Source organism: Grus americana, chromosome 2, assembly GCF_028858705.1.
Source record: "Grus americana isolate bGruAme1 chromosome 2, bGruAme1.mat, whole genome shotgun sequence".
Classification (NCBI taxonomy): Eukaryota; Metazoa; Chordata; class Aves; order Gruiformes; family Gruidae; genus Grus; species Grus americana.
In genome coordinates this window covers 147656858-147678800 of record NC_072853.1, presented here as the reverse complement: position 1 = coordinate 147678800, position 21943 = coordinate 147656858, and the positions used below count along the sequence as shown (strand labels likewise).

The following is a 21943-nucleotide window of genomic DNA, read 5'->3' as shown; positions in this document are numbered from 1 at the left end:
CAAGTTTTTGTCTTGTTCGAGTGCTTTCTTCAGTTTTCTTTGGGAATGGGGTTCTGACATCTTTCCAGATTTGGTCTCCCTGTAATTTCACTGTCAGCATACTATGGTGGCAGGTAAAGCACAGTGTGCTCTTTCTAATCTAGCATGGAAGTGATGCCTTAGCTGCAGCCAGAATAGCTGTAGAATGGTTAACTATCTTAAAAGGGTTTCTTCAAACAAACCCAAACCCAAACCAAGCCAAAAAAATACCATTCTTCTACCTCAAGATCATAATACACAGGCTCAAAACTAAAGCTTTAGCTTAGCTTTGCAGTCCTTTACAAGGAGAAGGCTTGAGAGTGACTGAGACTTTGATCAAGCTAGACTGGAATTGGGAGAAGCTAGGATGTTGTGTCAGTATTCAGGTAGCATATTTTATCTAAGGTAAGTTCATTCCTGTCAGAATCACCTTCACTTTTGTAACTGTGGCTTGTTTTTTTAGTCCTGGTAGGCTGAGGGTGGCGTTAAGACCTGCTTAAGAGGAGTGCAGCTGGCTGGACACATGCTGCTATTTGGTGAGGGTCAAGTAGAGAGTAGCTGCAAGCATCAATGGATGATATGCACAAGTCCTCTTCACCCACGCCACCTGGCAACAGCCACTGCAAGTGGCTGCTGAAGCTCTGAGCTCTCAGGGAGCAGGTCTGGACAGCCTGGTAAGGCCTCTTAATGTAGTTTTACTGACCAAACAGCTTTGCTGCCAGAACAGAAGGGTAGAGATACATTTTTTATCTAAGGTAAGATAGATAGAGACCGCTATGGTCAAGCTATCCCCTTCAGACAGTTCTCCGGTGGTGGGATATGCTCCAGTCATGGCCATCCAGACAGTCTATGCTCCAAAATGCAGAAGGACAGGCCTCCTGGTAAGCATCCTTGCATTACTCTTGTGGAAGGAGCATTCCAGCTCATGAGAGGCATGAGTGTCCTACCTGTATTGCAGAGCTAATGTGGAGCCATGGCTTGGTGTGCTTGTGTGCTGTCCTCTGCAGAGGGCACACATACCACACCTTTGGGTCACCTGGGAAGCTGATCTCAAGGACACCATGAAATACAAATATAAAATAGAAAGACTCTGTAGGTGCAAACATACCTTCAGTCCCTGTCTGTAAACTGGGCAAAACAGTACCTTCTAAACTATGGTATCTCTTCACTATACCATACCTCCAGCTCTTGCAGAAGTCAACGAGTAGGAGCTTCTGGATAAGAACTCCAAACATTACTGTCGCAAAAATTACTGTCCCAAACTTGAATTAAGTTATGGATGAACTCGTGTGAATTGTGCATCTGCACAATACCATCTTCTTTTTCTTATGGCAATAAATTCTCAAATCCTTAAAAATAAACTTGATGCCTTTATATCACCCTGTATACCCCCCCCGCATATATGAGTTCGTGTATTCTGCAGCTGAATCTAGGAGTGTAGTTTCATATGCTCTGCAATTTAAAGTTTCTCAAATTTCAGTCTGCATTAAAGTAAAATAATTCAAGAACAAAGATTTGTGAAGAATAAGGCATATGATTTATGCATCTGTGTAAGATGTAACTTTTAAGAAGGTATGATTGTAAAGAGTGTCAGTTGTGATGGTCTTGAGGCAGATGCACAGAAGGAACATTCAATGAACTAATTGTTATTCTGGAAAGGAAAGAAATATTTGTAAAACAAACCGGATAGTGATGAACCCAACTTAATTTCTAAAATTTAGCCTTTCCCTATATTGACAAATTATTCAAATAGTATAAACATCATATGCTAAGGCATGATTGCTAAATTTTCTGTCAGACTGATGAAAACCCCCCAGCTGGCAGCCTTATTAGAAGACCTAGAAGACAAATGATTTCCTTCTCCTACCACTTTTCCATCACCAAAAAATTTTGTGTTAGAACAAAAATAAGGTTTTTTCAGCTGCAAGATCAATATGAGATACAATCTAGCACTTCTTATTAGTAAGGTGGCAAATAAGGATTTTAACAAAGCAAAACCAGAAAGCTGCTCATTGCTGTGTTACTTCAGGAGTCAGACCCACTTGGACTGGGGTGAAAATTTCAAAAAATATTTCCCAATTAAATTGAGCTGAAGTTATTTCTACCTGAAATTGATTGTAATTTAGGCCTTTGGCATATAAAGTGAAGCTATGTAATGGGGTTTCAAACTGCTAGCCAACAAGCCATTCTTACAGATGTGCATATGCTCATTTGTTCAAAGTGAGAATTATTCAGTTTGGATCCCAGTCAAAAGAAAACCAGAATTTGGAATATTTGTAAATTGTAATGAGTGTCAAGGAAATGTTCTTAGTTTCTCTTGCTGTCTTTCAAGCAATCTTATTTGAGATGAAGATTTCAGGTGAAGTTATATGAGTATCATGTTATGCCTCAAGCTTTTTCAAGAAAGATGTGAATTTTCTCAGGAGAGAAAAAAAAAACCTATTTGAAAGATTATAATGACACAGATATACTATATTATTCATAAATAGAATGGTCCTATATAGTCGCATACTGATCAGCAAACTGGAAGACCAAGGTGCCTGGCTCCTCAGTACATGATATATGATATATAGCAAAACGATATATGATATATAGTAAAAGTTAAACAAGCTTGCTTTGGCATTTGGCTGAAGTTTTAGAGGGTGAAATGTTCTGCACTTGATCAGCTACACCCTCTGAATATTTAAATAGCTCACGGATGCAGTAGCAAAAGGTTGAAAGTGTCCTGGTTTTGAACGAGAAAGAATGATTTAAGGAAATGTATGGAAAGGAATATTTTTAAATTTGAGACCTGCATTAGCGACACACTGGTCAGATTGCAGGATGTTAAACAGGTGAAGCATAGCTGTTATTTACCACTAAAAGTCTTTGTTTTCAAATCATGGGACTTATCTTCTCCCAGATACAGTACCAATGCAATAAGTAAGTTTTATTAAACTGATGCATTTTTTTTTTTTCAAATGAACATTTCTATCCATCTGAAATCTGTAATGTTAATTTAAGTTGTGCTAGATGAAGCAACATAAGACATTTAAACCAATATGAGATTCCTTCACACAAAGTTGTGCCAATATGTTTAATACAAATTTGGCATAATACCACAGGCTTCCTGATATTGCTATAATGGCACGTACAGTCTGTACAATGAATTTATATGCTTAGTACCTAGAGGAAATGAGTTTGGAGCAAGAAGGAATTGGATTTGGGACAGGAATGAGCTGATAGATACTTCTGGACATTACAGGTCATCAGTATCTAGGCTGCTGGCAATTCTGACAAGTGATTCCTTTTCTCTATAGCTAATGTGAATATTTCTTCCCCAGTTAATTTACAAGTAAATTACAGTTATGGGTAATTCTGCAAACACATTTGCTCTAATTCTGTTTTCCTTTTGCTTTGCTTTTTATTAACTTTGTTTTTCTCACAATTGCTGGGTAATTTCACAGAAGCAAAGAAGAACCAATTAAATGAGAGAAACTGAAATAGGAAAGCATCCAAAATCTCCTTGCAGGGCCAAGGGCTAGTAGTTGTTTTGTCATCACACTGCATCAAAATAACAGCAAGAATGCAAGTCAGACTACTGATTTGCAAGGAACAGCTTGCCTGGGACAACTGCAATAGTTTCTACCTCTACCTGTCTGTTCTGTCCCTTTCCAAGAGGAATGAACTTCCAGATTTACAGCCTGCAATAGCAACACAAACTGGTATGGATGTCTGCTTCCTCTAAAATGAAAAACTGTGATTTGTGGCAGATAAGAAGTTCTCTCATGATCAGGTAAGCAGCTCCTGCAGCAGGTGCAGAATCCTCTAAAGGAAAAGGGAAGGTAAATGAGTAGGACAGTAATGGTTATTGCCACATGCTGATAAGGTGTCTCTGCTGATTTTGGAAATGTAAAATACCAAAAAAGACTCAAAACCTGGAGATCATGCTGCTTACAAATCCAAGTGAAAACCAGTAGAGATTGTGATAGTTCTATGTTGAATACTAACTATACTTTGCTAATTAGGTGGAAATTAAAATAGGGTGTCTAACCATTAAAGCTTCTGGAAAGGAAAGCTAAGCACTTCTCAAATAGAGATTGGTATGTTTATGATGGAAATTAATATACCATCCAGATATATTATATTATATTATATTATATTATATTATATTATATTATATTATAATATTATATTATATTATATTATATTATATTATATTATATTATTATATGTTATATATTATATATTATATATGATTTTGTATTTATAGAATATATAATTATAGCTTGCTGTCTGCATAACAGTCCATAGGCATTCTGGTAGTAGTCTGTCAGCAACATCTTGTAGGGGCATCTAGGGAAAAACTTCTACATTAATATTTCCGGCAAGCCAATATCTTACGTAGGAGCCTTAATCATGTGCATCCACACACACTGCTCCTCAGCTATTCTTTAAGGATCAGTGAATGATTGCATGTTTTTCTAGTATTCATTAGGATGGTACCACACTCCAGGAAAAGTAGATTATTTAAAATGTTGACAAGGAGAGGAGTAGCCAGTTACACTTTTAGAGAATTCAACTTTTAAAGTCAGACTGTTTGTATAGCTGAGATTTGTCATTCATACTGCAGATACATTAACAGAAACCATGAGTACTGGGACTTGACACTCAGGGTTTCATACAGAGATTTCATTTGAATTCAGTGACTTCTATAAGGAGTGAACAAAAATACTAGTGAAAGGTGAGAAAAATGCAGAGCTGGTGATTGAGAGAGGGAACGATAACACATTAAGCTGAGTTCTCAGAATAAATTGGTTCTTGAACACTAGTTAGCTAGAGGTTAGAAAGATGTCCTAATGTTGCTTTGTCTGCTTGCAAGCTGATATTGGAAACACAAAGATGATATTTTTGTGGAGTTACCTATAAAAATGCCTACAATGCAACAAGGTCTTCCAGAGATTGACTACAGCATGGTCAGGGTCATCAGATGGTCTCAGTCAAGGTGCTACATAATATAAACTCTACATTGTGAGCTCAGGTGGCCTAAGAGAAATGGATGGCTGGACTATTATTTGCACCTTCGTTTATCCAGAGGTTTTCAGCTGCTCAGCATTCATTGTTACAGCATTTCTGAGTAAGACTTGATGGAATATCTTAGTGACCCATGATTATTGTCAAATATATCATCTTCCATTGTATTAAAATTTTCATATCTGTAGTTCTTCAAAAATTTTCAAATAGACCCTTAATTAATAATATCATTGCAGAGCTGGAGACAGTTACTGCATTTGTACAGGCATGCTGTACTCTTTTAGAAAGAGGTCTGTTGTGTCCCAGATGTGATGACTAATTAGTATCTTCACATTATATTTAGCAGCTCATTGTCTAGGAAATTGCTAAACAAATGCATCAAGATGAAGTGGAGCATAAAGAATGATGTAATCAGGACCACCCCGAAAAGAGCAATCTATAAAATTACAGTGCTGCTGAAGCAATGATTAAAAATGTTCGTAATAGGCTCCTATGTCAAGCTGTTTGGTTTTGTGTTCGGATAGAACTAGAAGTTACCAGATAGTATAAATGACAAGACTCAATAGGTTAAAACATTTCATATCTATTTTTTGCATGGCTTCTTTGTGATATATATCCTCTATTGTAATTTTAACACAAACGGGAACATTTTAAATGCTTGTTGGAACCGCTTTGTGAACCGTGCTAATTGCTGACTATGATTTGTCTGCATATACAGTAAGCTCAACCTGAGATTTGCTGTTATCTTAGCATTACTCTACAGGACTTTTTTTTTTAATTCATTGAATATTTCATTTTCCCCAAAGTGATGTAGGACACATGCCAATACCTGGTGTATGGTCAGTACCAGGACCTGTTTGTTCAGTTACAGCACTGTTGCTGATATTCCAGTCAAAATCATCGCTAGGGTCTTGTGTTAATCCACATACAGTGGTCCATTCTTGATCTTGTGTTTCAAAGTTACAACTTCCAGGAATATTTGTGTAGTAACCTGAAAATATAGCAAGAAGTAAATCATTATCTCAGCTCTTACATGCAAAAGGCTATAATGAACATACTGTACATGGTAATGGAAAGGATTCTGTTTGGCTAATGCTAAGATTCCCTGTGTTCTAAGTACTGACAGAAATAACATATGGTAGTTAGTGAGGAAAGAAAAAATACCCTTTGCGTCCCAAGCAGGTATAAACAGCCTTAAACATTATTACAGATATATGACAATGTAAGTCTTGAGGACAAAGGACTGTCCTCAAGTCTTGGTAACTTCACCAGTTTTAGTTATTATTCAAGGTGAATGGACTGAATCATTCCCAGCCAATCAGCTAGCAAAACTGGACTCCACTTCCACAGTGGCATTTTTCATGAACATATGTTGGCTCATTGTCCTGGTTTCTGCAGGGATGGAGTTAATTTTCTTCCTAGCTGCTGGTATAGTGCTGTGTTTGGGATTTAGGATGAGAGAAATGTTGATAACACACTGATGTTTTTGTTGTTGCCAAGCAGTCAAGGACTTGTCAGCTTCTCATGCTGCTCTGCCAGTGAGAAGGCGAGGGTGCCCAAGAAGCTGGGAGGGGACACAGCCAGGACAGCTGACCCAAAGTGGCGAAAGGGATATTGCATACTGTATGACGTCATGCTTCATATATAACTGGGGGTGGGCTGAAAGGCGGGGCAGCTCGGGGTCTTATGGAGCATCAACTTCACGTGGTGAGAAATTGTGCTGTGCATCACTTGTTTCGTACATTTTATTATTGTTGCTTTTGTTATCCTCTTCTCCTTCTCCTTCTCCTTCTCCTTCTTCTTCTTCTTCTTCCTCTTCCTCTTCCTCTTCCTCTTCCTCTTCTTTTTTTGTCCTATTAAACTGTCTTTATCTTAACCCAAGAGTTTTTTTGTTTTGAGATTTGGGTTTTTTTTTCAATTCTCTCTCCCATCCCACTGGGAAGGAGGAGTGAACAAACAGCTATGTGGTTGTTTTAGCTGCCTGCTGGGTTAAACCAAGACACTGATCCTTGTGAATGTTATGCATGAAAGCAGTTTTAGGATGAGAGAGAAGTTCTAGTGAGTAGGAGACTGAGTGAATTCAGGAGACCTTTGTTAAACTTCCCATTTCTAGATCTGACTCCAATGCTTCAGGTGACTTTGGAAAAATAAATAATCAACAAAATTATACAAATACTGTGGTAGAGAAGAATCAAATAGAATGACAAACTCTTCTTTGGCTTCTAAAGGTCTTTTTCTTAGCTATAAAGCAGAGGCAGCTGCAAGACTGCTGAGTGAGAGTGAGGGCTTCCCCTCTGAGAGGATTCTGGGAAAAGGTTCCAAACTATTAAACATCGCAGTCAGTCATGCATAAAACTTTCTGTCAGGATGTAAAGAAGACAAAGCCAGGCTCTTCTCAGTGGTGCCCAGTGTCAGGACAAGAGGCAGAGGGCACAAATACAGGAAGCACTTTTTAAGGTTAAGAAAAAACTTTTTTTACTGTCTGGCTAGTCAAACACTGGCACAGGTTGCCCAGAGAGGTTGTGGAGTCTCCATTCTTGCAGATATTCAAAACCTGACTGGCACAGCCCTGAGTAACTTATTGCAGTAGACTCTATTTTGAGCAGGAGGTTGGACTAGACAATCTCCAGAGGTCCCTTCCCACCTCAGCTGTTCTGTGCTTGTGTTAGTGTTACTCACAGCATGACCTTCAGGAATCATGAAAGGAATACACAAATGCACTGAGCATCCACATTGACGCTGCATTACAAGAGTCATGTAAGCCTAATAAAGTCTAACTTGAACACCAAACACCCTCACGTGCAGGGAGGGCAAAGAAAGGAACCCATTAATCGAAACAGCAAGTACAATTTTCTTGTACAGTTCTAACAAGACCAAAGTCCAAATGCATTTGGAATTTAGACTAGTCATAATAGATTAGCTGACTTCAGGAATTTTACCCTATTATCTTAACAGTGCATTCAGAAGGCAATCATTAACAAAAGATTTATGAACAATATTTACAGGGTTGATGGAGTCACCCGACATATCTGCACTTGCTGGGTACTTTTTATTTTATGGGTAAACAGAGCCGATTTAGAAGCCATCAGAAGAGGATTGTTCCATTTATCTGAAAAATTGCTTTTATTTCAATAATTCAATCCTTCCTCTAGTTGGTTCATCAACACTGAGGTTTGCTATTAATCAAATCTGGGTGTGTAATTGGCTGCAATTCATGAAAATTGAAACTGCTTTCATGGGTGCTTTTTTCACATCAGTACTTCCACTGGGTTACTGAAAGAGAATGAAAATTTTGCAGGATTGCCTTACTGGATTGAATGAAGCATAGAGTAAGTAATTTCTGTGAGTTTATTAAAAAAAAAAAAAAAAAAAAAAAAGGGTTCACCAGTTTATGTGGATTCAATTCATTTCATCCAGACTCTGTTGTAAATCCTGCACAGAGGAATTGCTGCCGAGTAGATTATGGTCCATTTACTTCTTTGGACTTACATTGGTATAAAACTATAGTAGAATGTGAAATAAGCTCAGACCTTGAGCTCAGAGAAAAGGAGAAAATTGCAGACAAAAGTGTCCATAACCACTTATGATGGGGCAGGTTAGACTACGAAGAGCTTTCTCTGTGCCTGTTCTGCTCTCTTTTCTGATTAAGCAGCTCCTGTTGCCTTTTCATTAAAAAAATGAGGTTTCCATATCTAGAAGGTATTATGTGCCCATTAATGATGTTTATTTCCATCTATAAGATATACATTCTGGGAAAAGATATGTTTATACCAAAGTAAGGCCTCATTTGTTGGAACTAAGATATAGCAGACAGGGAAATATTATACCTGACGTTTATCTGGGTTTTCTGTATGCCAGATTACAGCATCTATCCTCTACTGTTAACCTGATATTTTGTCAGTTCTGCAGTAACAGCAAGACTAAAGACTGATGAAAACATTTTGATGTAACTACAGCCTTTCCATCTACAATAAAAGGATATTCCACTCTATTTAAAGTGAGTATCGTTGTGGGTTGTTTTTTTTTTCTTCCCTTGGAAAAGCTTTTCTGCAGTATAGCAAACATTGTGTTGCTTTACTGTGATTCAATGTTTTACTGCTTTTGAGTTTCAAGTTGAATTGGAAAGCCTGTTAACTTGATCCAGTCTTCAAAATTGAGCTGTGTCCTTCCATCTCAAACAGCATTAGTGAAGAATACCCACAGACAAATTTTGTCTCAGTATTCACTAGGACTGCCAAAATATAAATAGACTGGATTTTGTCCAATTGTTCTGTAATGGAGTAATAGCAAGAAAATATCATCATAGCTCTGAAGTAGGAGCAAGAACAAAGAACAATGAACACATAGTAGCGACACAACTCAGATCATAAAGACAAGATTAATCTGAAAGGAAAAACAGGTCTGTTTTTTTAAAAAACCCCATTTTTTTATAGAAGAATCATGTCAAAATGTTATTTTGTTTACTTCTTTTTTTCATTCAAGATTGACAGGTCAACATGCTTTCAACTTAACAATGAGGTTACATTTCTTCTCAGAGTTAATTTTTATTGTAACACATGGATTTTGTTCCTTAAGTATGTTTTTAGTTCTTAAGCTATTGGGGTGTTTTTGGTTGTTTTTTATTTAATCTTTGGTTTGAGTAAGTCACACTTTTGCAACTAAATCACACTTAAATACTTTTTTGCAGCAAATGTCTCTGAGGATCTGAAAATGTCGGACCTTCTGTGTTGGGGGAGCAGGCAACCCACTTGTAATTATCTTCTGAGCAGCTGTGTGAATTCACCTAAGCTATGCTACAGAATTTAAACTTATAATTTTAACTGGAGATTACATTAATACACAAAGAGATACTTACTGCAGTCAGCTTCATCTGATAGGTCTTCACAGTCTGGTTTATAGTCGCAGACGAACTGGGACTCTATGCAATTCTCATTCCCACACACAAAATCAGTGAGGGCAGGGCATTCCCTGGGATTCTGTCCAACTGAAACCAACAGGACGTTTAAATCAATATTGTAATTAAATCAAAGGATGCTCTTTTTTATTTGTTTGGCCATTATACAACATGACTTCAGTGATTTACTGCTTCCAACAGATGTTATTTGGTCTCACTCTTTCAATGGTGCATTATGCGTGTCTAGACTACTGTATTGGCCTTGCCCAAAGCTTCCAGGGTAGGATGTTTTGCCTGGAAGAAAACTGAGTTGAGCATCAACATGACTGTTTCCTCAGTGTATTTGTTGTGCATGTTCCATATAATGGGTTCTGTGAGGTGTTGAAAAGTAGACAGGCTAAAGGCTTTATTCTGCTCCTAATTACAGGACATCATTTGGGGAATAAGAACATTTTAAACTAGAGAAAAATTAATGTTTTAAAGCATTTATGTAATGCATAAACTTTTAAAGCTTTTTTAAGACATTTAACTTTTTTTGAAGAGTTTAGAAAAACTTCTGCTCTGTGTGACTGCCCAGAAACTCCTCTTATGGTATTTAATATGAGGAACTGATTATTGATCATCTCTGAAAGTGAGTGAAAATCTTGTCATAAAATAAGAGTGACTTAGAAACTTGTACATAAAGCATTAGGGCCAAAGGCAAAGAGTGCTGAGATTTAGCCACCTCTAAACTGTCAGTCTATAAAGAATCTTACATAAATTATTTTTTAGTTCAATGCGCTGGGTGCATAATTTCAGTTAGCACTAGTTGAAACAGTTCTGATAATCCCAAATGCGACATTTAAGATGCACTCCTGTTAACCTAAGATTGTTTTCCAGTCTAGAGCTCCAAGTTGTGCAATAAGACATTTAGGAGAATGTATTTTGACTCTATTAATTGCAATATGCTTCATTTTTTTTCCTTCAAACATGACTAAAATGTGACACATCATTAAACACAATCTGGACAGAACACCTTGATATTTACCTTTGTGCAGGCCCATATTTCCAGAAGGGGAAATTATTGTTGTCAGGGTATTAATGTCCTTAAATAGAGGAACATACTAAATTTTACAGACTGAGGATCTATGTTCTTATTGAAGCAAAACAGAAAAGGAGAATTAAATTTTTGGTTTAGTTTAAACGTACACAAGGTAATATTAAACAGAGCAACAACACAGCATCAAAACGTAATTAAAATATTTAGTATAGATAGTTCAAAAAAAATTTCAGTGATAAGGTTGGTTTCATGCAGGACCTGACTTAAATTGTCAGTTTTGAGATATATATGTCCCTGAGCATTGGTATGAATAAAATCTGGTTTCAAATTCATATCTGTCTTGTTGGTTTGGTTTTTAACTTTACACTGACAATTTGATCTGATTAGGTGTCAGGGAATCCACAGACAGCAAGCACTGCTATGAATGCCTTAAATACAGGAAAAGCTATGGCTGCTTTCTACAGAGAATCCATACAACAGAGAGCCCTTGGCAGAGGGGTGGACTCGAGAAAAAATTGACTGAAGCATTTGTGAACGGTGAAGGCAGTTTTCACACCTCTCCCAAAATATGTGATAAAACTTGATTGAAAATACTACCAAAAATTCATTTATGTGGCTTACCCTAAATTCTGGAAACAAAACAGAGTCACAGAATAGTTGAGTTTGTCAGAGACCTCTCAAGATCATCTAGTCCAACCCCCTGCTCAAGCAGCCTCTACTACAGCAGGTTGTCCAGGACCACGCGCGGTTGGGTTTGGTCTCTATCCACAGATAGAGACTCAACAACCTCTCTGGACAACCTGTGCTTGTGTTTGACCACATTCACAGTAATAAAAGTGTTTTCTTGTGTTCAGATGCAGCTTTCTGTTTTTTTAATTTGTGCCCATTGCCTTCTGTCTTGTCAGTGGGCACTTATGAGAAGCGTCTTGACTCCCTTATCTCCATTCCCTCCCATGCACTGGAAATGATGCACTGGAAAGTAAAGTGACTTCCTTAAGTCACTCAATGGCTTAAATAATGACAGAAATTATTTAATGGCAGAGCCATTAGGGTACAATAATTTTCACATCTTATTTCACTGCATATGAAAGAGGTACGTTATCACCGCACAGGGGAATGATGTTTGAAAGTCCATGGCTTTGTGATTGGTCATATTCCTCACCTTTACCTCCTTTCACCTATAATCAAGACAATGTTATGTTACTCTATCATTTATATTTAGCACTTAATATTAAATACAGTTGTTCTTTTTTTTAATAAGTTACTTTATAGTACTTCAAGCATATCAGAAAACAGCATTAAAGAATATTATTCATTTCTTAGCTTATCCTATAATATGTGATACATAGTCATAATGAAAACTTGTATCTCAACAAATGTGAATGCCATAAAGTCCAGACAGAGAGTCACATATCTGTGGATTTTATCCTTTTGGAGTAAGACCTTGTTTATGTGTCATTTTTAGGGATACCTGGTTTATTTATGATAATGATGGAGATTCTGCCACAGCCTTTGGCAGAGATAAAAATAAAATCCCTATCAGAATTAGCATACCAGCATTAGCATAGCATAGTCAAACTAAATATACTAAACTCCTATTCAGAATCATGGCATTAAAAATCAATGTTGCAGAGCACACACTCATTCTGACCAAAACTCCTACACCAGCTAAAAACTACATCAAAACAAGAAATAGGGTGGGTTTTAACCATAAAATACAACTTCAGCATCAAGAACCTCAATAATCAAACAGAAGTTCACACAGAAGTTGCAACTTAGAAGTTTCATTTTTACCAGACATTCTTTAAATATAATACAAAAATTCTATTTAATCAGAAAAATGTATTGAAGAACATATTGGAAAATATGTTCTCAATTTTGAGTGTTGAGCTGTGATTTAAGAAAAAAAACATCTTAGAAACCACTTTGAACAAAGAAAAAGAGAGGACATTCAAAATATTATCTTGCCCATTTCTAATTTTGTCATCAAAATTACAGGGTTGCCAAAATCAGAGTTTGAGTCTATCAATATTGAATTTGGAGAAGGATGTTTCCAAGAACAGTATTCAGACCTCCCTCTAGGGAGCTGCAGTATAAAGCAAAACTCCTAATTAACAGCTTAAGATATGTTTAGAGCTGATATTTCAGGTAAAATGAGAAATTTTCATGACGTCTTGTTTCGTTGCATATGTTGGTTGTGTGGGACTGCATGTAAAAATATATAGCTTTTTGACTGCTCATATTCCTCAATTGTACTTTGATCACCAGTCAGTAGAAAGATAACATGTATTGGATAAAGGTTGATTTTATAACTTGTAATATTATATTTTTTTTTTCTACAGTAGTCTAACTCACAGTGTTCCATGAAAATCCAAACATACAGAAAAACTATTCTAAGCAGAAAAAACATGAGAAAATATGGCAAATTTTCTTTCTTGTCTCTTTCTTCTAACAACAGCTCAAGAAATCTATAAGGAAAAAAATTAACATACTGCTGAATACACTCAAATCAAATTAGGATAAAATTTATAATTTTTTAAAAAAATCAGTTGTACTTTGGTCACTGTGTTACTCTGAAGTTATCTTTGAGAAGCTACAACATTAAAATGGATCAGTGAGCCACAGCAAGCAAAAGAATGAGCTGATTCCATGTATGAAATGTCAGAGGTGGAAAACAGTGAAATATCCAATACGTAAATGTGGATTCGTCACACAATAGAAATGAGAGGAATTACAGGGAGATTAAATGTTTTTGATAAGTACTAAGCTTATTTCTGAATAGGCTATGGAGAGTTTGAAGAGAGCTAAAATATCCAAAAGCAAAAGAAAATATTTTATTTAAATTTAAGAAAACCGTTGACCAGAAAGAAATTTACACTTAATGAAAAAAACATAAATATTTTTTTTGACCTGACCTTTTTCCAAATCTTTGGTTTAGCCACCGAACTGAACAATCAATTGTTTGCTCAGTTCTACACAAAATTTTACGTCATGGAAAATATTCATGCAGATATGGAGTGTTGGTCTATAGGCATATCATGAGTTATAGTTATAAAAGGCATAGAGCTATAAAAATCGGAGGTGGGGGTTTGGGGATTTTGTTGTTGTTGTTGTTGAGAACAGACATTCAGCAATATTTATTAATTTCCAGCACTCCTGCACATGTCTTGGGCAAGTTACTTTTGGTTTTCATTATGATTTGCTTTCTCTTCTCCTACAATTATTTAGTCCATAAACTTGTGGGGTCTGAAGACTATACAGATATGCTGCAAGTTGAAAGACCACAATATGTTCCTTTCCCACAAAGAGAGAATATAAACAACAAAAAAACCCCACCTCATACCAAAGCAAAATAATATAAAATATAAACCACAAAAAAACAGAAAGGAGAATTTCATAGCTTATGATAACAACTGAGCTTTAGTTCAGCGTAGAAATAACTAGATTAACAAGAATCAGTGTAGCAATTAAACCCTTGATTTTCTCCTAGATCAAAGTTGACGGGCCACAGCACATATCCTTGTTAACCACCTTTTTTTCCCTTACAGTAAATACTTGGGGATTAGATTCTCATAAATTAAAAAAAAAAAAAAAATTAAAGCAATTATTATGGCATAGCAAAATGCTAATGGTTTATTGTATCCATTATTTGGTCTCCCCTTGGAACTGCAGCATTTCCTGAAAACCAGGACACCACAAGAAACTAACACAGGACATAGTTTAGATGAAGTAGTAACTACTGACTACGTTATGCAAATCCCTACGCCAAATGAAATGGCAGTACTTGAAAAGGAAAAAGCATACACAGGATATCACTTTTCAATTAAATGCAATTTGGATTGATGCAGCAAAGACCCATATAATCTTCTAAGTAGTTTTTAAGAGACCAATAAAACTGGCTTGGTTTTTGGATCACTAAATCCTACAAAAGAAGCATGTTAATGATGGTTGCCATAGAACTTGCATTTACATACACTCGCTTTCATTTCTACATATTTTGTTCTGCACAATGTAATTCTCAGAATATCAGCAAAGATAAGATTTTCCCTAGTAAGAATACATGTGTGTGATCGTATATGCGTAGAAAACAAGCAAGATACAGATGCATACCATGAATAAATTGTGACTCTACTGTGGATACATCACAAGCTATATATTTATATCTATCTCCAGTATACATTATCTATGGAAGATAGATATGCCCATATGGTGCTCACAGAATTTATAGACATGACAAAATTCATTTGGTGATGATAAATACAACACTATTAACCCAGACACTTTGTTTCAATTACCAAGAGAAGATTGGCTATTAAAGAACTCATGAAAGCAATCTTCCTTCCTTTAAGTTTGCTACTAGAGGACAGCACCAGGCCAGAGACTGTCTTTGACTCTGTGAGTACAAGAGCTTTCTTTTACCAATGCTTTGTAAGATGAAAATATTCCTGTGATATCTGTTACATCTAAAATCATGGAAGGAACAAAGCAGGACAAATATCAACTCTATAAGCTATAGATCTTGGTTGTCTGAAACAAAATGGATAACTGCAAAATATCTTTTAGTTTGATAGATACCAGAAAGTATCATAGACTGGATGTTAGACTGACACAATGAATGTTCTCCTATTTAAAATACTTATCACGAAAGAACTGACTGATCACACAGCCAAAAAGAAGAGATGCTCTTGCTGCGTTGCATTACAACACTTAAGACTTCCATGGGTTGTCAGAGGTTATGTCTGGCCAGTGCTATGTGCTTGTGAAAGGCACAGGGTGAATCCCAAGTTATTATGGTTGCTAAAGGCTGCAGTGAACAAGATCTTGAGCTGTTTTGAAAAGCAACATGTAACTCAAGGTCAAGTGCGCTGAGATGCTGTTTGCCAAGAGTCTCATCTTTCCTGCTCTCCGAGAGGAATGCATGCACTTGACAGTACATCACCACCATGTCAACAGTATGAAATGAAACATGTAATGCATATTTAAGGGAAAATAGACATTTTTCCTCCTTATTTGTCTTTTTAGAAATTAAGGTTCTTTCTGAGTAGAAATGTTTTCAAATCACAGTTGAAAATTCACCTCTTTCTATTACTTGTTGTTTAAAATGTGTTGTATAGCGAGAGTACTTATATCACTTCCCTCCCTTCTTCCACAATACTTGAGATATAGGAATAATCAAGGATAAAAAAATAAAAATGTTTTGTCAAAAATATTATTCAGTGAAAGGAGCTTTACTTTCCACCTTTGCTTAAATTAAAATGTATGAAATACAAGCTCCCAGAAGGTTTCATTAGAACTGGAACTCAACTGTATTCAGTACTCTGAAGTTCAGAAATTATGAAACACAATCTGCATTAAACTTCCCACTTGCTTACCCCAATTCTTCAGTAGCCTTTTCTACATGACTTTTTATAGAACATTAAAACTCTATTAGCAAACTCATCAATAATGTTTCTGTCCATGGATGACCTTGGCAATCTTTTGCAGGGAAAACTAGATGAAAAGTTTCTACTCATGAAAGCTAGATATAATTTCAAATAATGTTCCTCTGTAATTAAAAAAAAAACATACTGAATTCTCCTCACAGAATTTGTCATGTAAAAGGCTAGATTTAATTCAAAGATATACATTGGCTCTGGCATAAACAGCAGATCTAATAAATTACATTAACTTTTAGGAGAGAATTTCACCTGTAGATACAAAACTCTGCCAATGGACTTCCTAAAGATGCTCAGAGAAAGTGGTATTTTGGTGCCTAAGGCCACCAAATAAACTGGAAATGTACAACTGGCTCTGTTTCAAGCAATACAAAAGATAAGGAAAAAATTCTCTTCAAATTCTAGTGCTGATATCATGGAATATATAAACTCACACCAGACAAGGACAGAAGTTTTTACATTTTATTAAGATTGAAATACCAGCCATGGCATAGAGTGTATCAATAAGGAGCTGATGCTCACAGTGCCCTCACGTAGGGAGTGGTCTTATTTTGCTTAATACTAAAGAAGACAGAAGGGAGAAGCACTGAAGACTGAGCAATGAGGGAGGGTCTGGTGTTCTAGGCTGTATCTCTTTGGAGCTTGCAAGTGGTAAAAGAAAGGGAGAAGAGAAGATTAGGTAAAAAAATCAAGCGATGATTTAGCAGAAAATTTTATTTCCTGGTAATTATGAACATGTTTAACCAGAGAAAATTATCTCCTGAAGCAATCTGACATGTGGTCTCTGTTGCTTGGTCCTTTTTCCCTTCCCTGTCTTGCCTCCATCCTGACTCCAGTGTAGAGCTACATTACACCTCAGAAAGCTCAGCTGAACAGATTACTTTTAGAGCTTTTTACCCTACAAAATTACTGTCAAGCCATTGTTTCCACTGTGATGCAGAATCAATCCAAACCAGTCCTTCACATCACTCTGTCCCCTTATCACAGATTTCTTAGAAGCATCTCATATGAATATTTTATTTTTTTTGTACATGGGCTTGTCCCAATGTGGTCCACAGGGGTTGTTGTGACAGACCAATGGAATACAGCAAACAGGCGCAGGTCGCAATTGTCTGCAACAAGGAGGCACTTCCCCAGCTGAATGCTCTCCCTGGCTCTGCAGAATCATCATTAGATGTGAAATTCATCTTGAGTATCATATTGCAGGGAGGTGTATGATGGGTTACAGAAGACCAACTGTTATATGCAGTTTATTTGTATTGGAAGGGTGCCTATCTTCTACAGTAATTTCATATGAAAATGAACTCAAGCCAGGGCAGTGTTTATTCTTCTAGTACCGCCTTTAGAGACAGTGATTGTGAAGTTAAAATCCGGTCATCTCTACTCTGAATCTTTTACTAGCCATGAAAAATCTTCTTTTGTCACCCAGTCAAAATACATGGACTTAAGGAATCTACCATAGGATATAAAGAGTAAGCAATATGTGAAGTGAATGTCAAAATAAGATTTTAATATTATACTGAAAAGCTGTTTTTGCAGCCACCTGCTACCTAACCAAAGTATCTGTGAAGTCAGCAACTTGTCTTCAAAAGTTTCATGAGATAAACAGAAACTGAAAAAGCCACTGAGGTTTCTTCACGAAAAGTGAGGTAAAAGCTAAAACTTGCTTCTCATATTCAAAATCTGCAGCAAATGACCTCAAGTACTCTCCTAATAACATTCTGAGAATTGCAAAAAGAAGGAAAGATGGTGAAAAAATCTTTTGGTTAAGCTCTCATGCATTTTTTACGTCATTTCACACAGAAATAGCAGTCCTGGAGTATTATAGGTGTGTGAATGACTTCTGTACAGTGCAAAAAAAAAGTAGAGAATATTGTGATTTTCAAGCTGGTGCCATATTTCTTTTCTTTCCATTCTTTTAATCTTTTCAAATGGAATATTATTCATTCCCTGAAGCCAGGCTATATAATTAATATTTGCTTCTTCAGTAAAAACGAATTTATATTTTTCCATAAATTTCTAGAAATTATTAATATGCAATGTCATTTAAGGAATCGTCTTGTGCAGGAATTCAAGCCTTCCCCCAGTGTAACTCTGGCAGCCCTGGCAAGCTGGGTTGAGGCAGCCTGTATTTCCCCCGCATCCCTCCTGAGCACACCGCCTGCCCCACTGAGTCCTTTATGCGAGGGCATTTGGGAGAATGGATATTCTTGCTTGCCTAGAACCAAATTAGGCGGCATCTGTACCCTCCGCTGAGTGTAATGAGATCTAAGTTCAGTAAGATTTTCACTCAAAAAGGATAAAGCACATTCATGTTAATCTATGTTACAGTAACACAAATTAAGTTAAAGCTACTAAAAATTACTAGACTCCTCAAAATGAGCTTTCTTCCTCTACAGTGAAGCAGATTCAATGGATATCAGCAATTTGTAAATTGAAAGCTCACCATGAAATCAGAGAATAATTTCCTTCTAAAGGCAAAATCCAAACATTAGACTAACAAATAAGAATTTTACATTAATTTAAGCACATATACTAGGGAAGTTTTAGACAGGTGTTGCAATCCAGTGTCCCATGTCAGAAGAGCCTGACATTGACCTATTTATGAAAACAGGTGAAAAACATCATAAAACATTAAAGTACTTTGAAGAGGGGAAAAAAAAGAAAAAAGAAAAAGATAAAAAAAACCAGGTAACTGGACATACATTCTGGCTGAATACAAATGTATATCTTGTGTGACTAAATCAGGTCTGGCAGCTTTCTCTGCCTAAATTCCCTTCTCTCTCTCACTTCAGGGCCAGGTTTGTACTGAATATTTCTGTTACGAGAGTTCGAAATTTTCTCAAGTGTCTGAGCAGAAGGAACTAAATTCTCCACTAAATGTAAAGCTTTGCATGATACATGGCTGAGGATTCAAAGAAAACACTGGCTTATTTTAAAAATAAAAAAGTTGGCCCACGCACCCAAACACTAGGATGTTTTAGTTGTTTTCTCTCTGATCTGAAAAGCTAGAATGGAATTCTAATGAGAAAGGATTTCTCTGCTGAGATTTTCAAAGCTTCTTGTTTATGGGTGCATGGAAGCAAAGCTGTTCAAAGGATTGCAGTACTTTCACCTATGGTCTTTGCCATAAAGAGTAGGTAAGGAGGAATACAAATATAGGAGGAGAAAGGGAAAGAAAAAGTTTACCACCAGGCAAAGCAAGCTTTATTATATTTTAAAGAAAATTTATGTTCAGCTTAATTCGGTAAATCATTTTCCTATTAATAGTACTATGGCATTTTGATTTTGCTTTCTTTTAAAAACTACATATATTTTTAATACCACTTCATGTATAAGTTATGTTTCACTTATTTTCATTTATTTTTCACTGTAGTTTTTTCAGATGGTGCCCTGGGATGCCAAAATCAGTATGTATGATTCTGTATGGATTATTCTGTACAATACTCATAGGTATCTTACCTTTTTATTAAGGCAAAATTTCAGGCATTTTTTTTCTGGACTGCAAATAACCTCATGCATGGTCAAAGTCAATTATTAAAAAAGCACGAGAGATGACCACTCTAAACTCCATTCAGATCACATAGGATAGTCTGTCACTAAAGTTGTATGAAGAATTATTGTACAAGAAGGTGAAAAAAAATTAAAACATAATTAATTCATAAATTAATTAATTTAATATTAAGAACAATCTTTCTCTGGCTGGGATATGACTCCACTATTTTTCATATTTTTCAATTAAACCTGCAAAATAAAAAGTTCTCAGATTTGGAATTTAAATTATTTTTACTGTATCAAAACATAACTTACCAACTCACCACCCACTGATAAGAGTCTTTTATATCTTCTTATTTTCTATCTCTGACAATATTTCCAAGGCCTCTCACATTTCCAATAAAGCCACAGTTGCTTCTTGACCTTCACTTCCATAGAAATCAGTGAGGGCTGAGGGAAATGAGCCTTGCAGGATAGGGTCCCAGAAGCTCAAATCATAATAAATAAAATTATCTGTAGTATTCTACTGATATAGAAGCTTCTAGCTAATTAATTTTTAAAAGGAAATGGTGAAAAGATTCTCCTTTGTCAGTTGAAAATGCTCATTTAACATGAGCTTTGTAAATCACAGCAGCCTGGCTCCCTCTTCCCTCTTCACCCTCTCCACTTGAGTACATTATTTCTGCAAACAGGTAATTATTTTATTGTGTTGACTGTAAACCATGATCCAGGAATACCATTCAGCAGCTTCCAAAAGGACAGTCTGTGAGGAGCAGGCTATCCCAAAATATCTGAAAGATCCAGAATTGCTCTAACATTCTTCCCCACCACTACCTGCCATCTGATGGGAAGTAGCTAAGCATTCAATTTTTTCCCATGCACTTTAAGGTTTTCTCATTTCCATTCTTTTCTGTTTATTTCAAACCTGTTATTCAAGTATAAATTATTTTCAAGTATCTTCTAGTTTTTCTGTGCATGGTCTATTCCTCTGCTTATGTAATTACTGTGGCTAGCATATCCATAATATTGTATAAGATCTTAGTTTAACCTAATAAGTCTCAGTGGAAAATAGAGACACGGCCTTCAGTTCCCCTAAAGGACTCTGGCCATGTGCCTAGCTCAGCAATTCTGCAGCTACAAACACAGTACATGAATAAGTGTCGTAAATCAAGTCGTTTTGCTGAGAAGAAACCCCTGACCCTTCCTGGTTTGTATGCTACTCTTCTCCTTGAGTTTGGCCACAGTAAGATTGTGTTTGCTGTCTTTTAGCTTTATAACAACAGATGCAATAACACTATGAAACCTGCGCTGAAAAAAACCCCAACAATTTAGACATGACATGCTTTCTCTATCCTGAATGCCCCAGGCTTGGGTCAGAGAGGAAATGATATTTTTGAGAATCTGGCAAAATGTATTTTGTTTGTTTGTTCTACAAAGGTAAAGAATCAATAACAACAAGAATGAAAAAGGTCAGACCAGGCTCCTTCATGTCATCATGCCAGCAGGAAGGTCAGCATACCAAAAGTCTCAAGAAAATTAAGCAAACAGATCTCAACTTGTGGAGTAGAAGGCAAAAAAGTCATACACAAAGCTGAAGTGAAAGGTGCTAAAGACAATGCAATGATTCCCTCTTGGCTTCGGTTTGAGCTCAAATATTGTAGAGACAGGAGAATCATGGGGAAGGTGGCAGGTTATTTTGGGGGTTTATTTGTTTCAGGTTTTTTACAGACATGTACTTGCACATAGGCACATACATACAGTTAACAAGCAAATATAGTACAGGGCTCTGATCCTGTTGAAGAGCAAAAAGATAAGCATAAACCCATTCCCATAGGATACACGCACCTAAACTTTAATGAAAACCCTGCTGTGCCTAGCATATGCTACTGGAGATGCTGTAGGTGAATGTTTCCTGATTATGCAAAGATTGTACCTTATTACAGTGCAAAAAGATCCACCGTACAAATGGCAGCTCTATAAAGGATTAGCATCTTGTGTTTCCAACTTTTCTAATTCAATCTTTAAAAAAAATGTATTTGTATATTGAGC

The 21943-nt window shown here is 36.4% G+C and overlaps 1 protein-coding gene across 1 annotated transcript in view; it reads right to left on the bottom strand.

Annotated features, from left to right (window-relative positions):
* MALRD1 (MAM and LDL receptor class A domain containing 1) overlaps window positions 1-21943 on the bottom strand; it is a 280047-nt gene that overhangs the window by 83249 nt on the left and 174855 nt on the right. The window contains exons 29-30 of the mRNA XM_054818588.1: window positions 9887-10015; window positions 5861-6022 (exon numbers count right to left, since the gene is read on the bottom strand). Of these exons, the coding sequence (XP_054674563.1) occupies window positions 5861-6022; window positions 9887-10015 (291 nt within the window). The remainder of the gene's footprint in view (window positions 1-5860; window positions 6023-9886; window positions 10016-21943) is intronic.